This window comes from Micropterus dolomieu, linkage group LG07, assembly GCF_021292245.1.
Source record: "Micropterus dolomieu isolate WLL.071019.BEF.003 ecotype Adirondacks linkage group LG07, ASM2129224v1, whole genome shotgun sequence".
In the NCBI taxonomy this organism is placed as follows: Eukaryota; Metazoa; Chordata; class Actinopteri; order Centrarchiformes; family Centrarchidae; genus Micropterus; species Micropterus dolomieu.
The window spans coordinates 606,127-625,509 of record NC_060156.1 but is presented as its reverse complement, the minus strand read 5'-3'; the positions used below and the strand labels follow the sequence as shown (position 1 = coordinate 625,509).

The window sequence follows — 19,383 nt, the reverse complement described above, 5'->3', positions numbered from 1 at the left end:
TATGTTTTAAAGCTTTTATGTGACTGAATGTGAAAGTGATCTGCACCTATTTGGCCATCATTTCTGAAGAAATTAGCCGACCAACCTTCAACATTGAGTTTTGCAGTTGTACTGATGTCTTCGTCTACAACCACACAGGTGAATTCTGCATCATCCCTCATGTCAATCATCAGCACAGACAGGAAGTGAACCTTTCTGTCAGAGTGCATCCTGTATTTGTCTCCGGAGAAGATCTCCTCGTTATTCTTCAGCCATTTGACCTTGACAAAAGGCTCATTGGTTTCACACTCAAAGGTAGCCATGGTGTCCTTCTCCTTTGCGTCAACGTCCTCCAGCTTCTGTGTGAAGGTGATGACTTGCTTTGCTGAAAAAATGAAAACAACACCTTTGTTAGAAACTACACCATTCAAAATGTAGAATTACATGTAAACTGCAGAACGTTCTGAGTTGCGTTACCTTGCACCAACAGGAAAGCATGGCTTGAAGTCTCTCCAGCAGTGTTCGAAGCTTTCACCATGACACTAGCAGAGTCCTCCGCCCTGACATTTTTGATCACCAGTTCACACACGTGATCCTCAGGCCAGAACCAGTAAACACGGTCAGACTTCTCCAGCTGAACACCGTTCTTGAACCACTGGCACACTGGTTCTGGTCTGCCAACAACTCTGACTCTGAATTTGACTTCGTCGCCCTGCGCGACTGTCTGGCTGGTAATACGCTCCAGAATCTTAGGAGCTTCCATGCTGGCTGACAGTTTGACCCTTTCTGGTTTTAGAGGTTTAGCTGTGACCTTGCGTCGCTCCGCCTCTTTCTTCTTCTCAGCCTCCTCCTTTTCCTTTGCCCGGTGAAGCAGCTCCTCCTTTGTTTTCTTCAGCAGATCCTCATAGGAATCATCCCTCTTACGTGACTTGAGGTCCACCGCGGTGATGGACTCGTAATAGCCTTCCTCTGTCCTGCGCTTGAACTTGCCCCTCAGCTCCTCTGACTCCTCTGTGGCTTTCTCATGAACAATTCTCTGGGCCTTCTTAAGCTTGACCACCTCTTTCAACTGAGAGTCATCTGTGGGTTTCTCAACCTTCATCACCTCGAATGGTGTTTTTCCAACTTCGGGTGAAGGTTCAGCTGCCTTAGCCTCTGGGGCACGGCGCAGATGAGTTCTGAAGTCCTCTTTCTGCTGAATCTCCAGCTTCACAGTGTGTTCAGCTGAGCCCAGGTTGTTGTCGGCCACCACTTTGACCTCTCCTGCGTCATAGGACTTGATGTCGACAATCTCCAAGTAGTAAATACCATCATAACGAAGTCTGTATCTCTTACTCTTGCGGATAAGTTGTCCGTTGAGGTACCAGTTAACCTTGGGTGCTGGATAACCAGTCACTCTGCAGCGGAATCGGGCAATGTCGCCTTCCAGCACTCTGGCTGGTTCAGGAAGCAGAACAATTTCAGGTTTCATTTTCTCAGCTTCCTCTTCAGCAGTGACTCCATACGGTCCTCCTTCATGAGCCTGCCGTTCCATCTCATCGATCCGGTGCGCTCCCTTCCTGCCTTCAGGAAGCTGTGTTTCCTCAACAAGGCCCTTCTCATCCTTGACGACCAGGGTGGCCGAGGTCTGGTCGACTCCAAACTTGTTAGTAGCTCTGCAGGTGATGACGCCGCTGTCTCTAGCGTAAGCAACGTCATAGTCAAGACTGCAGTAGCCAAATTCATTGACCATGCGCAACCTGTTTGCAGCTTCCAGGGGTTTGCCGTCATGCAGCCATTCCGCTACCATCGTGGGGTCACCGATGGGGGTCAGTCTGCACTCGAAATGAGCCGGACCAAAGCGCTTCATGCGGACAGAGGTCAACTTCTTCTTGAACTGTGGTTTCTGCTGCTTCTCTTTGTCGTAAAGGTCGCCCTCCTCCCACTGCTCTTGACCATATCGCATATGAAGGGGCTCCAACTCTGGAGGGGCGATCTCCTTGGCCTTGTAGGTTCCTTTGGGAATAATGAGCTTCCTCTCTGGTTCAGGTTCAACATAGTCCACCTCTACATTGACTCTGCAGCGAGTGGTGTCTCTGCCAGCCTTGTTGATGGCTGTAGCAGTGTACCAGGCGCTGTCTGTGCCTGCGGCTGAGGGAATCTGGAATTTGGCCTCTCCTCTGGTTCCTTCAACCCTGGAACATGGATTTGTCATGTTAGAATATCTTTATCATTTGGGTTTTTACTACATAGAAAATTACAGTTGCTTTGACAAATTATTTGGAACCAGTCCGACAAATAGTCCTTATTCTTATTATCTTATTCAAATGATCAAAACGCCAGTAAATACTTTAGTGGAATGCTCCCATTGTCCTGTGCTGAAAGTGTAAACAGACCCTAAATAAAGCTGATTGCTAATACGTTAGTTTTAGGTAAATGCTCTGTATTTGTATAGCGCCTTTGTAGTCTTCCGACCGCTGAAAGCGCTTTATCACTACATCGCATTCACCCATTCATACACTAAGCCTAAGCGCAAACAGATACTAACATTCACACACTGATGGAGAAGCCATCGGGGGCAATTCGGGGTTCAGAATCTTGCCCAAGAACACTTCAACCTGCAGCCTTGAAGGAGCTGGGGATTGAACCGCCAGTCTTTCAATTATCGGGCAACCTGCTCCACCTCCTCCACCCTGACTAGTCGTTTTTTCGGTCATAAAAATAAACAATTCATTTTATATAATTAATTTATTAATTCATTAAATATAAAATCAAAGCTCAAAATATTGGATGAATCATAATATTTTTAGATAAGGATGGTAAACCTTTGTAAAAACTTTGGGTGCCACTCCTACTGCATTTTTTTGTGATTGTGTAGTGGCAGCTAGCTCACTTGTTTGGCCATCGTTACAAAGATATGAACATTTATTGGACTTGGAATGGAATATCTCCAACAGTGCTCTGGGCTTACGGTCAACTCAGTTTAGGACAGTTAATAAATACTGATTATACAGCTTTTATGAAACCTACCTGATGTGTGGGTGTTTGTGCGGGGAGATAATGTCACTGTTTTTCAGCCAGACGATGTCAGGCAGGGGGTTTCCAATGGCTTTGACAGCCAGTTCAACCAGAGTGCCCTGCTTTACACTGATGTTCTTTAGCTTCTCAGTGAACTGGGGACGCACCAAGGTTTCTTTGGCTGAAAAAGAAAGAAAATAAATCATAGATGTTCATAATACTTATTAAATGTTCATTAATACCCTCTTCAATGAAGCTCAGTGTTCACAGAATGATGAAGATGAGCTGCTGTCTTACCATCAACAGTGAGAGTGACGGAGATGGATGAGCGTCCAGCTCTGTTCTGAGCAATGACTGTCCACTCTCCAGAGTCCTGCGGCATGGCCGGGACAATAATCAGGGACTGAGTCCCATCCTCTTTAACCACTATTTTGTGGGTGTAGTCGCTAACCACTTGTTGTCCTAAGGAGGCAACATACGGATTAGGATTATTGTGAGTCCAACAAATCTTCTTCACACCTTAAGATTTTTTACTCACCGTTGTGGAACCAGTATGTGTCGGGCATCGGCCTACCAACGACTTTCAGGTCGAACCTGGCAGTTTGCCCCTCAGAGCATTTACATGAGGAAGGCTTCATGACAAACACAGGCTTGTAGAGTCTTTCCAGCTGAGCCTCGTCTGTCTCATCAAGCCGGCGAGCAGGAGAGCGTCCAGGTGAGCGGCTGGGAGAACGGCCAGGAGAGCGGCTCAGAGAACGAGGAGATGTGGACCTGAGGAAGAAGCAGAATGGTCAATACCCAGGTGTCCACAATTCTGCACCTTAGAAGTGTTTTTCAGTCGTTTGAATGAGACCATACCTCATCCTTTGTACTGCTGACTGAGACACTCCAGCTCCGGACGGCTCCACGTAGAGCTTCCCAGAGCTGACCGCATTTCCTTTCATGTTGGCGGCGAAGGCGGTGTACACGCCCTCGTCCTCTGGCAGGACCACAGGCAGACGAAGGCTGGCTCGTCCATCCTGAAGAACCTCCATCTGGTAACGGTCACCGGGCCTAATGCGCTGGCCATCTTTGTACCAAGCAATCTGATGAAAGACAAAATGTCATTGTAAGACCACTTGGGATACAAATGTGAAATTCCCAAATCAATTTTACAATTTTAACATGAGCTTTTAGTTTTAGACAATTTATGTAACAGAAACCTGATTCTTAAAATTGCAGTACCTTGGGAAGTGGCATTCCTCCCATCTTGCAGTGGAAAATGACGCCCATTCCTTCCCTGATTCTGTAGTTTTTGACAGGGGTGTCAAAGCTGGGCTGCACGGCCTCGGTGGGGGCGGCGGTCACCATCAACTCTCCATCCTCTGTCACTATCTCTTTGTAGGTAATCGTCATAATGCGGAGTTCGAGCTCCTGGATGAACCTCTGCTCAGTGATGGACAGATGGAATTCCTGTAGATAAGATGAGATGTTACAATCCAGTCACTGTTGATTATCAAAATATTGGCAAAGCCTAAGTTGCCAAGCAAGCCCAAAATTAAATATCTTCATTGTTTAATGGTTTGTTGTATTGACCATTGCTCCTATTCCTGTATAGGTCTTGAAGTTTGCCCCAACTGGCCAGCTTCCAATGACATACTAACATCATCCAGAACCACTACAAGACAGCGGCTAATAATGCTCCTACCTGTCCAGAGATAATGGTGGTGGTCATCTGCTCCATTGTTGTAATGACAGGGGCAGTGTCTCCCACTTGAGGCTCCTGCACCATGGTTGTCACTTCAGTCTTAAAGGTTGCTTCTTGTTTCTTCATGTAGGCTTCATATTCCTCTGTGAGCAACACAAAGCACCAAATGTTACATGAGCTCAGGCATCTGATTTTACAGTCTGAACACAGACTCTTTTCTTTCCTCTTACATCATTAGGGAGTTGGGTTTTATTGATGCAGATGTGTACGTACCTTCCTCCAGCAGGCTGGCGGAGGCTGAGACCTCTCCAAGCTGGTTCTTTGCAAAGACACAGTATTCTCCGGCATCATCAGCAAAGGTCATGGAGATCTCCAACTTGCATTCTCCAGTTTCCTTCTTGTAGGCAACTTTGTATCTGACGGAAGGTGGTGGGAAAGAGCATGATAAAGGTGATTCAATGATGACTCATGCCCCCTAGAGGCTGCAGTGTTCATTACGGACACAATCTGAACAAACAGCATTCACATCATATTCATTTTTGCAGTCTTGTAAATATTTGTCCTAAGGGCAGCGTAAGAAAAAAGCCAATGGCCTCATTAAAATGCTATATGGTTATTTCATGGTAATTTTACAATTGAACTCAGATAAAATCAAGCTGTATATATCATACCTGTATCCGGTAGTGAGCGGTACGCCGTTCTTCTTCCAGATGATGTGTGGCCTGGGGCTTCCTCCGAACTGGCATTCAAACACAACACTTCCTCCTTCCACCAGCTTCTGGACGGTTGGCTTCTTGATGAAAAAGGGAGCAGCGGCAGGAGTATCTGGCTCGGCCACGCTCACCTGAGACATGATCTCCTCTTTGGCTTCTTCGGTTACTCTGGAAATACAAATCTCTTTTAGGATAACTAGGACCAAGCTGCAGCGCTACCTATCTTTACATCTCAACAATTTAAAAATAATATAATTTAAATAATAAAATAATGAATACATTCCTGAGTTAGATTTGACCAGATAGACTGTTCATCAACTTGCACAATATCGCTTTAACTTGCAAACAAGGAGCTTTGATCAACTCACAGTTTCTCAACAGTTTGTTCGGTGACGACAGCGCTCTCCTCTCTGCTCTCGATTTCCTCAGACACTGAAGGAGAAAGACAGAGTTAGTCTCAAGCAGGAAGCACCATGTGCATGTTTAGCTAAGGATAAAATCGAAAACAGAAGAGGCCCCACAGTCGAACCCTAAGGGTCTGAAAGTAATTGCGTATGTAGAAGGACACTGACAATGTCCTGTTTGAGGGCTATGATGCAAACGTTGTTCATTGATGATCTTTCTCTTGTTTTATTGTTTGTACTGACCCTGGACGAGCAGGTAGCATGAGGTGCTGACAGTTCCCGCCTCGTTTGTGGCGGTGCAGGTGAAGCGTCCACTGTCTTCAGCGAATGCTTCGCGGATCACCAGCTGGGCGAATCCGTTCTCATAGCTAATCTGGAAATCAATGGAGCTCTCAATCTTGTAGTCCTCTCTGAACCACATGATAACAGGCTTAGGGTGACCGCTGATCTGGCACTCCAGGGTCACCGACTCGCCCTCTGTCACATTTGTGTTCTTCAAGCCCTGCAGAGAAAACAACACTCAAAATCTCGCTTTCCAAACAGGCATGGATATACTTCGTATGCATATTTTTGAGGAGAACTAATGCACTTACAGACATCAGCGTGGGCGGGACTACGGCACCTGCAGAAGGTACGGCTGCTCCCTCCGCCACCTGTCAGATAGTCACAGATTTGTCAGAACACAACAATTTCTAAACTCCACGACATCGACAAAACATAGCAAACGCGCAGGACAAGACTTTGAACTTGCTGTTCAAAACCAAAAGATAAAGAAAAGATGACAAAGCACAGAAAGATGGAGGGGAGGCTGGACGAGCTGAAGAGGTGAGAATGAGGTTGTCAATAGCGTCAACGAGCATGTTAAAGTTTTTATTAGAGGTGAATTAAATCCTGGACTTTCACAGAAATCAAGAAAACCGGACTTCTAAAACCTTAACTTAGGGTCTATGAACAACATTTACATGTGACATAGTTCTTATTTAAACTGTGGGGTTGAAAATGTAAAGTTTAGGGTAGTGCTATAATCAAAAACAGACATTAAAATCAAAAGGGGGAGTAGGAAAATCTTCTCATTAGATTTGATATTTCTTGCCTTAAAAAAAAGAAAAATTAGATATTTTTGCCAGCTGGTGGCACCAGAATAAAGATCAGAGAGGTCATTAAAATATTAGGAATCATCTTCAGGGACCATGTTGAGATATCTTCCTCCGGACCAAAGAGTGGTTTGGAATACAGAAACTAATCAAACCTTCAATTACTCATCGGTTTTCTTGTCCTGTTCAGATCCAGCCCACTAAATTGGATTACAAACCTGGGCTCCCCAGTCCTCATATATTCTCTCCATGCCCCCTGAGTACACCACCCCCGTCTGTAAATCAGTGCCATGTTTCTCAGTGAGGCCTTTGAACGGGGGAGGGATGGGCTCCGGGGTCCCTCTGGCCTCCCCCGCTCTACGAGACGGACTGGGGGACTTGACAGGCTTGATGATCTTTCTAGCGGTAGAGGAGGACAACTCTTTCTGCAGAGTGGCGATCGCCGAGCCGGCGATGGAAACCTGACCGAGCCAAAGAGGAGGAACAGCCACACCATCGTCAGTACAGTGTGTTGGTTTGTTATAGAAGTTTATGTTCAACTAAGACACAGGGAGGATCTACGGAACATTAGTTTTATTAAATCTACAACAGGGTAAAATAAAGAGTGTTTTAAATAAAGCCGGATTAATAAGGGGGCTCTGAAGTATGTTTGTTGATTAAGAGGGTGAAGAAAACATTCATGTTGTTATTTTATAGACATTATTTTATCACTTCTACACTACGATTCACATACGATTCACAACAAGTTTGCATTTCAGGCAAGCAGTAATAACCAAATGGCCGTTCGCTAAACCCCTCTGTCTAATCATAGCTTAGGAACAATAACTAGTTTCAGCAAGTGACAATGTTTGCATTCCTCCATGTGGTGTACATGGAGCTGTAGTAAGAGAGATGCTCTGGTAACAAGCTACTCTGTCCAGCTAACTAGCTTACCAAGTACAGTAGTAACCTAGTTTTACTGCCAAGGCCAAGAGTTAGCATCTGATAGCATCCACAGGGAGTCAGTCCTGGATGCTATCAGAGTTAGCCACTTTGTACTGGTCTTTACTGGATTTTACAATACAGCAACCCCACCCAAGTTTACCAAACTTGTTTTTGGATTCATTTTTAGTTATTAAACTGTAATACTGAGGCAAACTAACTCCACACTGCAATACAGGAAAAATGTTGTTCACATTCTTCTACATGTGAGAATGCTAACTTTTCAACTGGGACCCGTGAGCTTCAGCCTCAGTCTGTTAGCACAACATCATGTACACAGCCATCGAGTACGTATTGAAGACCCCTTTTACGGGGTTTTGCTTAAAATTGGTCAAATACAAATGTATCTGGAGATGGAGTTTCAACCAACTCAGGAGGTAACATCAACTGTTTAGCTAGCTAGAGGTGATTAAATCCGTCAGGTAAAGGAGTCTTTTCAACAGTAAATAAGGGGGCGGTCTTAGCGAAGGGTCAGTTATAGATTGGATTATTGACAAAAGTACAGTGTTACAGTATTATTTCAGCATTTCATTTCACTTCACATGTTTTGGTACGTTAAGTTCCACTCTTTCTACACAGGTTATTTCCTACTGCTTGCCTGATGTTGCCTCTCTTACCTCAGAGCTAGACTCGTGTTTTGGGACAGAAACTTTAGAAACTGTGAAATGTGGAACTGGGGACGGGGCGAGACCAGTGTCCACGTGGGAGGAGATTTCTGTCGCTCTCTGAATCTGGAGTAACCAAAAGAGTTCACAGGAGTGTTACAACCTCAAGAAGATTTTAAGAGCTGGACAATACAGTACTGTAAGCGCTTTGAATAATACTTTAGTCCTGTAAGTACTGCAAATAATGGCATGGTTATCAAGAGATTCATCCTTTTAGATTTATCTTGTCAGAGTAATTATTTCAAAACACTGGCAAATAATTTTGCTCACTTTCAAGAAATTTTATTTTACAGTAATTTTACATGAATCTGTAATCATCAAGACCAACCTTTTCCATAGTTGTAACACCAAATTAACAATATAAAACTTGTGCATACTCTTTTTCTAACAATTTATGAAGATTGGGCCATATAAGCACCAAGAACGATTTGAATTGATTAGCATAAGCGATAATGGTACTGTTGAGATTGATGTGACTGAAATCTTAAATCTCACTTGTTTTGTGAAACCTGAAAAACTGTTTGCCAGTGCAGTCGAAAAGATTGTTTTATGTAACAAAACAGCCTTTGAACCGACTGAGTTGATCATTTAGTTGTGTCTTTGGTCTGGAGGCCTAGCTAACCTGAGGCAGCGGCAGGGTGGGTTCAGGTGTAAACTCCTGAGCAGTGGTGAGCATTTGGCCAGCCTGCACTCGTGTAGTTGTCCAGCCGGCTTGATACTGTTGATCGGCAGCCACAGCGGCGGCCTGCTGCCTTAACTCTGCCTCTACAGCCTCTGCTTTCTCCTCTTCACCTCGACCGCCCTCGACATGCACAGGCTGACGGACCCGAGCGAGGTCAACGGCGGCCATCACTGTGGCCACCGCCCCGGCTCTTTTCCCTCCCTCAGCCTGGAGACACAACCAGCAGCACATAGATCTCAGGACATCCATGGCAGGACAGTGGTACAGAGACAGGCAGGTGGACATTTTAGGAATTAGTTCCCTCACATTAATTTCATTTCCGCTCAGGCTAGGGACTGTTCGGATTAAAGACGTAGTTCCACATTTTGGAAATAGCCTTGTTTTATTGGTAGCAGGTGTAGATTTGAACTTTGGGCAGAGCGAGGCTAACAGTTTTCCCCCGCTAACAGTCTTTATGCTAACCTATGCTAGCCAAGTCCTGACTCCAGATTTACAGCTGACTGGATGTGTCAACAGCACAATTTATGTCATACACGGACATGGATGACTAAAATGATGTAACACAAAAACACACACCATCCTGTCTCTGTAAAATACACCAATGAATGTGTGAATGTACACTAGTATCACTGTTCCAGTCAAGTTTTTTAGAGAATCTAGTTCATATGAGTAAACACACTTTCCTGGTCATTGAAACCTGGATGGAAACTTCTGACTTCTTGGATAGGATACTAGCGTGCATGTAAATGTACCACATCAGACAACACACTCATCTGTTTGAGATGCAAGAAATACAACACTGAAATCAGGTGAAAGCAACATGAACAGAAGAACAAAAGTGCTGAAAGTGAAGCAAAAACAACCACGTGGCAAGAAAACTCAAAAAAGAGGTGGTGAAAGTGCTCAAAAAGACATGATGGAGCGCTCTTGAAAGACGGAGAGGTACCTGCTCCTCCGGCTGCTGGCGGACATCTTGGACAGCTTGGTCTTCGTCAGTCAAGACATCACAAAATCTGAACATTCCTTCAGTTGGATCGAGTTCGACGTGCTCTTGGTTTGAAACTAGTGACGAGTCTTTGTGGTTAAAGACAGAGTCGAGATCTTTACAGCTGTGTGACGGACTGAAATACATCTCCTCCGAAGTGTCTTCATTGCCTTCGTTGTCCGTTTGTGTCACTACAAGACTTTCAAAATCTTTGCCGGACTCTTGCTCTTCTTCCAGCGAGGCCACGGTGTCCCGGTTCGTAATATCGGAATGATAGACGTTTTGGTCATATGTCGTTTCCTCGGGGCTCGCAGCTTCGCCACATCTCTCTGCATTCTGGGTAAAACTTGTGTCATCTGTCAATCCAGATGATTCCGACTCCATTTCAGCAGTTTGAGGCTAATAACCAAATCAAAAGACAATCATGCTGCTGTCAAAGTGCCAAAAAGTGAAGAGGTGGAAAAGGTGGCACAAACCAAGAATGAAAAACATTCATATTGAAATGCGAAGGATGGAAGAAATGGAAAAGACTGAACTGGTGGATTGCAGGATGGAGTTTTCAGGGTGAACTCAAGATTCGTTGTCTTTCAACCCAAACTTAACTCTACTTTTGAACCTGATGTGCAAATATTTCATTAAAGAGATTAATTAAAGGTACGGTGTGTAATTCCTGCCCACATGCTCCAAACAAACAGGGGGCAGCCTGTCACCTCCCCCCACCCACATCTGGGTCGACATACATAGAAAGATAACCATCTTCATCATCATGCTGCCTCTGAATGTTTGTTAGTTGTATTTCAAACAGTGAGACATTTCAAGTTTTTTCTGAGGCCCTCACAGAGTTATTAAGAAAAGACATTAAAACATGTAGAAATGGAATAAAAAGATGTCATAATGTTTTGTCGTTCACATATTTGCATGCAGGAAAATAAAAGTGCAACATTCACACTCTGGAGCAATTTGGTGAACAAAGCGGTGGACGGTTTAAAGGACTATTTTATTTTTTCACTCTTTCTTAAAACAAAACATCTTTTTTTTTAAATATGCCATTAATGAAACGAAGTAGGGGATTTTCCCATCATTCCTGGACTGGGCATCTAGTGGTGATTGGAGGAACAGCAGCTTAACCCTTTGAACTCTTTTTACTTACAGGCTTTTAGCAGAGTTACTCAGGCTACTCAGACAAACCTTCAATTGGCATGTGAGTAATACTACACATGTTTTTATGTCTGCAGGTTTTGAAGACAAACTGAATATCATATGGATGGATAGGAGTGTCAGTGTTCCAGGAATATAACAGTGTTGATGGGACAGTCTGAGTCTTAATAATGTCAAAAAGAACTGTTGAGATTTAGACAAAGGTCTCTGTTAAAAGTAGCAGAAGTGTCTGTTAGCGGCTCCTGTTAACAGTTAGCATGGATGTACAGACGGCTATCGCTAGATTAGTGTGATACTGAAGAAAACTTGAAAAACGTGATGATTCTCAGGTTCTGCAGCTACTGTAACTAATCTTTCTATGAAGATATCCTCGGCCGGTCTAACTCACTGAATCTAAAAATACGTGTTTCATATTGTGACTCTGGGAAGCTGGATTGCGGATGCTGGATTTGATGGCCGCTAAGTTACAGATACAGCTTCACCCTAAATCCTAAAGTTTGGAAATGTTTGGGGCAACAACGAGCTTACTCAAACTGCTCCCTGGACTCGTTGACCATCAGATAGAGGTATGGACCCCCCCACACCAAGCAGGCCCTCCCTCACCTCTTTGACCCCGGTGACCTGCTGCTCCCAACGCTGCTCCTGGCCCAGCTGGGTGACGGTACTGCTGGTCATACTGGTCATGCTGGTGTAGCTGGCCTCTGCCACATAGTCTCCCTGCTTCCAGGGCGGCAGGACGTCGGCGCCAGCGGCCATCTGCTTGCGTGCCGTGATGGGGGACTTGACCGGCCTGATGGGGGAGACTGATAGTCTTGAAGTGGGAGAGGCAGGCCTGGAGACGGGATGGGGGGAGGTCACGTTACAGGCCTGTAGAGGGCCAACCTCCGATAACACCCCCACCCCGCTCACTGATCTAAAATCACTTTTTGCCTCTTTACTACACCTCTCTCCAACCTTCAGCACAAATACATCCACTACAACTTCTACTGTAAATTCTGAAATCTGGAATTAAAAGATAAAGGCTCCACCCACCTAACAGGTGTAGGCGTGGGCGCCTTCACGTGTCTGACAGGTGACGGTGACTGTTGGCGTCCCGCGGTCACCTTGGCGACCAGTGAGGGCTGAGTAGGGGACTTGGACACAGGTTTCGGAGGAACTCTAGGCGGAGTCTTGTGAGCCAGCTGCTGAGTCATCTCGGTGCCCTCCACCTGCATCTCCATCATGGCGGTGGCTTGGAAACTGGCCTCCATCCTCTGAGGACGGTTGACAGGGAGAGAGCAGATAGGTGAGGCAAAGAAATAACAGACATGAAAGTGAGTTAGAGAAAATTTTAAAAATATAAAATGGTATACATGAGATTAAAATGAAATCAAATGAGGTGAGATTAAACAAAATGAATTGAGATTAAATTAATTATGTTACATAAGGTTAGATGATATGAGATTAAATTAGATGAGATTAAATGGCATGATTTAATTAAATTGGATTTGACAGACAGGAGATGCCATGAGGTAAAATGAAATATGATGGGATTAATTTGAATGAAATTCCATTAAATGAGATAAAAATTTTAGAATAGATTACATTAGGAAAGAAATGAGATGAGATGACGTTAAAATAGGAGATTTTATTAGGATAGATTAAATAAGAAAAAAGATTAGATTTGAGATGACACAAGAAAGATGAAAAATTTGATTAAACAATCCAGTTAGTGACCTTTAGATAAAATGACATGTGTGAAGTTACAAAGGCGAAATTTTGATTAATATTATTACCACCACCATTATTATTATTTTACATCTACATGTGGAACTCTTTGTTCTCTTTCTTCCTGCTCTTTAAATTAGATTAGAGATTAAATGAGATGTAATTAAATTAAAACTGAAATGAAATATGATGAGAACAAATTAAAGGTAGAATGATATTTGATGAGATAATTAACTTAAATAAGATATTAAATGAAATATGATGAGATTAGAGATTAAGTGACATGTGATGAGATTATATTAAGTGAGATATCGTGATATAAAATTAGATTAAACAGAAAAAGAAAAAATTAAATGACATTACACAACACAAAATATATAAAGAGGGAAAGGAAATATTAAAATGCTATATTATGTTGTATAAAATGAATGAAATGAGATGACATCAAATTAGTTTTGTTTAAATATTAAACAAAAAGAGATGAGATTTAGTAGAATGAGATGAAAGAAATGAAGAGATATTGAAATGTGATCAAATTGCAAAAAATCACAAAGGAACATAAGAAAGAGACAGGATGAGATTAAATTAAATCAGATTAATATTTACAGTGAGTTTTTCATACCTTTTCCACTCTGGTCTGACGGGTCTGTGAAATCTGAGAGGTTGAAATCACTGTCTTTGTTTTCTTTGCTGGAACGGCTTCTTCACCTGAACACACACGTTTAGTTCAGTAAACATCAGACCGTTATTTTAAATATGAATTAATTTCATACAGCACTTTTTAAAATGGTGGACAGTTTAAAGATCCTCACCCTGAACCAGCAGCTCAGCGGTGGACGTGGCCCGTCCGCTGCTGTTGGTGGCGGTCACAGAATACGTCCCAGAATCCTCTGGGAAGGCCTCAGCGATCAGCAGACTGTACAGGTCTCCCTCCTGGAGGATCCTGAAGTCCGCCGAGCTCTGGATCTCGGCTCCCTCTCTGTAGAACTTCACCACAGGTGTTGGGATTCCTGTGACTCGGACGTCCAGCCTCACCTGGCTGCCCTGTCTCACCGTGGAGCTCTGCAGTCTCTGAAGGAAGCTGGGTGGCGCTGTCTCCGCTGGAGCGGAATATTATTGACAGTTTTAAACTGAAGCTCAACGGTGTCTAGTCTAAGATATAAAACAGTACTGACGAGTAATACTACTTTTTATGAATGTTGAAAGAACTACATTAACTGAAATAAAAAATATTTTAAATCATATTAAAACCGTACATTGATACCTGATTTCAACATGTGGTCTCATTATTTCTGATGAAAATTAAAATTTTTTTTTAAATGAACGAATGACTGGCACCCGTACACTTTTCATAATTGCGCCTCAAGTTCTGTGGATACCGGGCAATTACCCACTTTGCCTTGCTTATGATTGGTTGATCTTTAAGTTGCAATAAATGATAACAACTAGACTAACAGTCAGGATAGCAGCTCTTTAAGACAATACTTAGGTAAGATACACTATTCTCAAATTCAATCTCTGCATCCCAAGTATTGGGAGCAGTGGGCAGCTGCTGTACAGCTTCAGAGGACCAACCAAGGTCTAAACCAGTGCCGCTGACAATGGCACTGAGTGGATGATGTTTTTTGATGGTGGGGGAAACCGGAGTACCCAGAGGAAACCCACAAACACATGTGAACTCCACACAGAAACACCAGGGACGACTGGGGTTTGAACCCAGGGACCCCTTCTTGCTGTGACCGTGCATTGGACAGCTAAATGGAAACATTAGCATGCTAGTTCTCACCTCTAACAAGGCCTACTTGCACATGAACATGTGTTATGGAGGAGTGGGTTTGTGGGGAGTCCTGAAGGGGGGTGATCAATTCATTGGAATACTTTCTAAATCTATCTTTCTCTCCAACTTTAACTTAATCCTGTAGTTTGACTCATAAAACCATCATGTTTTAATTTTGTTGGACCTTTCTGTTGCTGCTCTGTTCTCTTGTGGTGTACCCCAAGATTCCATCTTAGGCCCTAATTTACTGTCATAATACGTATATGGTTTCACTGGACTGTTTGTGGAAAATCCAAATATATCCCATATAATTTCTATGCTGATGACATGCAGCTCTATTTCCCCAAAAAACTGAACAAATACACGATTTTCAGTCTTTTCTAAATTGTCTTGAGGATGGCAAAACCTGGATGGCAAAAAACATTCTCCAGCCTTATGAGAGAGAGAAAGTGGTTGTTGTTATTGGCCCCGAAAGTTTCACTTGAGATGTAGACATTCTTGGGTCTCTATTGTCAAATCTCCAAACACATACCAGAAATCTGGGTTTAAAGTTTAAAGTGAATATTCAATTCAATTCAGTTTTATTTATATAGCGCCAAATCACAACAACAGTTATCTCACAGCACTTTTCATAAAAGAGCAGGTCTAGACCGTACTCTGTGATGATATTTACAGAAGCCCAACAGTTCCCACCAAGAGCAAGCACTAGGCGACAGAGGCAAGGAAAAACTTCCTTTTAAGAGGCAGAAACCTCGAGCAGAACCATGGCTCAGGGTGGGCGGCCATCTGCCTCGACCGGATATAAAACCTTTAACCAGGAGTTCTGTATTAAAGTCTACCTGAGCTCTCACCTGTAACCAGGAGTTCGGCGGTGCTCGTGGCTTGTCCAGCGCCGTTGGTGGCTCTGACAGAAAATCTCCCGCTGTGTGCGGCGGTCACAGCGGGGATCCTCAGAACAGCGCGGCCTTCGCTGAACGAGATCTGAACGCCGGGCAAAGCGGCGGTGGAAAGAACCTGGCCATCACGGAACCAGCTCACCTCAGGAACTGGAGAACCTGCAGAGGAGAGAAGAACCCGACAGGTCTGATGTCAGAGAACCGGAAGAACACGAGGCCTCCAGAACACTTTGAAAAAAGTTAAAAATTATTATTATGACATATCTGATGTTTTATTTAACATATCAGAAAATGTGAGCCAAACATGTAGAAAGAAAAACAAAGATTAAAGTTGTTGAAAAATTCAATAAATTTCAGATCAGAACATGAGCTCAAGGTTTGTTTCTTTCATGACGATCATTATTCACCTAACTTCTCAGTCCATGTCAGTTTAGTTTTGACTTTTTATCGCCTTCATCTTAATTAAAGTTATGTCGACTTCAAAATCTCAGATGTCAGAAAGTCTATGAAAGCACCATTGACAGTTGACTGTGACAGGTTTTCTGGTCAATGAACCAGTGAAGGACTCTCACTGGCTGAACGGTTGTCACCTGTTTAAAGTCAAATATCCCTCTTGAAAATCAGAAATGTGGAAAAACAGATGATCAGACTCTTCTAAAGGGGAACAGCAGGTTTGTTTCTTACCACTAACTTGAGCCTCGAACGTCGCGGCACTACCCTCTAGTGCCACGACGCTCTGCAGCGGCTGTGTGAACGTCGGTGCTTGTGTTGTCATGGTGGTCGGCACCCTGCAGACAAACAGAAATAAATGTTAGTGGGTCGCAGCTCTGAAACACCAAGCAGCAGCATAAAGACCTTTTACTGAATTGAAGGGAGTCCAGCTCTACATGGGTTTGGAAAGTCTGGTTTAATCTGAGTGGCTCCAGTATCAGTATATCTCAGCGTCAGAAACACTGCAACTCAGAAGAAGTCATAACCATGAGAATAAGGTCCCTCTACAAAGTGAGCTTCCCTGAGACTAAAAACTGTTCCGGTGCTCTGAAACTTCAACATTCGGCAGTAAAGAAACGGCAGCATCACTTATTCATTCATACTTTTTCCTGACACACGACCTCTCGGGGTCAAATCGATTATGACAACGCAAACGTGGAATCTCTTACCGAGGTGTATGAAGGGTCAACAAAGACTCTGACACAGGAGACCGACCGTGACCACCATTTTAACTCTAACCAAGTAGGTTTAGTTGTCTAAACACAACCAGACCGTAACTCTGGAGGACACGTATCAGAGTCGCTCATGTGAGTCACTTTTCAAAGCACTGATTAATCATTTCACCCCTCCGAAGGGTGTGTCAACCAAAAGAAAAAGCTCATATGGACATTTTTAGAGCCGAGGTTCATAACATCATCACTCAGATGAGAATCTTTCTGATAGCTCTGATAAAGAAACGTATCTAACCAAGCAAACACACTTCAGCTGAAGTTCATACGTCAAGGTCACAAACTTTTACAATCATGTGGTGAGTGAACAGTGTTTCTCACTGTACAGTTCATGTTAGTGCTGCAACAAACACAAGAAGCAGAAGATGTCCAGCTGCTTCCATCAACCTATGTCATCTCTTCTTATTCGTCAGGTTTTTACTGACGTACACATTTAAAAGCAGTTGGATGAAAATGTGCTGAGTGTGTCCTGCAGCTTCTCTCAGCAGAGGTTTGAGTTTCAGAAACCAGGCCGGAGCTATAAATGTCAGGGGGCGGGGCTTGTTGGAGGGCAGATGACAGACAGCAGCAGCTGGAGGTCAGCCGGGTGTTAGAGTCATCAGAGGAAGAAGAAGAAGAAGAAAAGAGCAACAAGTCTGCAGCAGGTGAAGCCAAACAGAGTCTCATCTGCAGGTTTACAGTCCAGAAAACACCAGAACACCTTCTGCAAATACAGGCCGACAGAAAACTAAAGAAACAAAATAAGGCCGCAAACACCCCTCATGATCGAAGCGATCAAACTAATATTTGGTTAAAACAAATATTCTATAACAAATAATCAGAAAAGGTTCAAAACAATAAAACAAGAAGTCCTCATTCATTCATTTCCTTAAAATCCTTTATATAGCTTTCAATTTCCTTCATACAAACAGCTGCTTTCTGGTCTCCCATTAAGGCCTGTAGAGGATCAATAACTAATGACTGATTGTGGTATTTATGTGAACTTGATGTGACCACAGTATAAAAGTGGACTCAACTCTTCCTGCAACCCCCCAGCCTTCTGGCTTTAGTCTCTTTAGTCTCAGGAGTCTCAGATCAGGAGCCGCATTTAGCCTCAGCCGGCCTGTTTTTATCAGCACTAACACCACACGCAGCTGTTCACACCACTTTCAAAAGTATATATATATACATACACACTGTATGTAATGTTGACTGAAGAAGCTGCAGTACAAAGGTTTCGTCTACTTCGTCTACCGTGATTTTTCTTGATTTTCACACATACTTGATAAATTTGCAATATGATGGATAGTTATTCATGAAATATCTGAGAGAGAAGTTTACTGTTCAACAACTCTGTTGTTGTAATAACCAAACTTAAAGAATATGTTTATGAAAATCAGCAGCTTTATTGATTTTCAGCTTTTTGTTGGATTTGTGTTTTCATTCATAGTATTTGTAAATTTGCAGTAAAGTTTACTGATTATTATTTATTGTTTCTTACTCAATGTTACACGTTGCTTTACTGAAATACGTTGTTATGAAAAGTGTAAATATCTTATTATTACTGATATTTTCTTTTTCTATGAAGTTTATAATTCAGCTGCTCCTCCTAAAAAAAGTTAATCTTTATAAAATGCATCATTCGGATAGTTTATGTCGTTTGTCAGTGGAGAATCGACCTGGGCTGTAATTCAGTGGGGGGGGGCATGGGAGGAAACTTTACGACTCTGTTACAGCTGCTGCAGGAAGTTACTGAAGATCAGGAAGTTAAAAATAAACTTTGATTCCTTTGTTCTAAAACTTGTAATAATCAATTCTTTACTCTTATACTTTGATATATAAAAAGAGAGAACGGGGTCTGAACATGGATTCATGAAAGCTTCGTACTGTTTCCTCACATGTGAACAGAGAAGAGATTTTGGGGCCCTAAACAGAATTTAAGGTCCCCCGAGGCCCCGAACTTCAACATCACAATAACTGATCTTCAGCATAAAGTTTCCCAACGTGTCCACCAATTTTCATTTTACTCTAAAACACAAAGCTATTTTACTAACTTTACTTTGTGTAAATTGCATATTTGTTTATTTCACATTCTGTAACATGTGCAACCAAATCCCACGTGATTTAATATATGTAACTATTAATTTTATTCATATAAATATATATATATTTATATATAATATAAATATTATCCAGTTTTAATCGAATCAGGTTTCGATTAAAACTGGATTTTAAATTAATATTTGTTTTTATCATCATCAAAACACAGACGCTTTTTAAAGTTCTTCACATAAGGCGAAGAAATGCCTGTCAAAATAATCTAATTTGAAAGAATTACTTTAAAAATAACAAATAGACAAAAATGATATTAACAACATTTTAAGTACAGTGCAGAAAGAAGGAAAAGCAGTACAGAAGCCAAAACTAGTGACTCACAGTAAAAGTTCCTCTTAAACCCT

General features: G+C 42.6%; 1 protein-coding gene across 1 annotated transcript in view; it reads right to left on the bottom strand.

The window, feature by feature from the left end:
• ttn.1 (titin, tandem duplicate 1) overlaps positions 1–16,502 on the bottom strand; it is a 188,819-nt gene extending 172,317 nt beyond the window's left edge. The window contains 22 exon segments of the mRNA XM_046054416.1: positions 86–364; positions 457–2,153; positions 2,989–3,157; positions 3,274–3,438; positions 3,515–3,747; positions 3,835–4,061; positions 4,201–4,428; positions 4,664–4,806; positions 4,937–5,079; positions 5,335–5,544; positions 5,745–5,808; positions 6,024–6,282; positions 6,374–6,433; positions 7,093–7,335; positions 8,473–8,586; positions 9,185–9,409; positions 11,949–12,177; positions 12,378–12,598; positions 13,675–13,760; positions 13,865–14,152; positions 15,681–15,884; positions 16,410–16,502. Coding sequence (XP_045910372.1) covers positions 86–364; positions 457–2,153; positions 2,989–3,157; positions 3,274–3,438; positions 3,515–3,747; positions 3,835–4,061; positions 4,201–4,428; positions 4,664–4,806; positions 4,937–5,079; positions 5,335–5,544; positions 5,745–5,808; positions 6,024–6,282; positions 6,374–6,433; positions 7,093–7,335; positions 8,473–8,586; positions 9,185–9,409; positions 11,949–12,177; positions 12,378–12,598; positions 13,675–13,760; positions 13,865–14,152; positions 15,681–15,884; positions 16,410–16,500 — 5,578 coding nt within the window. The 5' untranslated portion in view covers positions 16,501–16,502.
• Between the last annotated feature and the right edge of the window lie 2,881 nt (positions 16,503–19,383).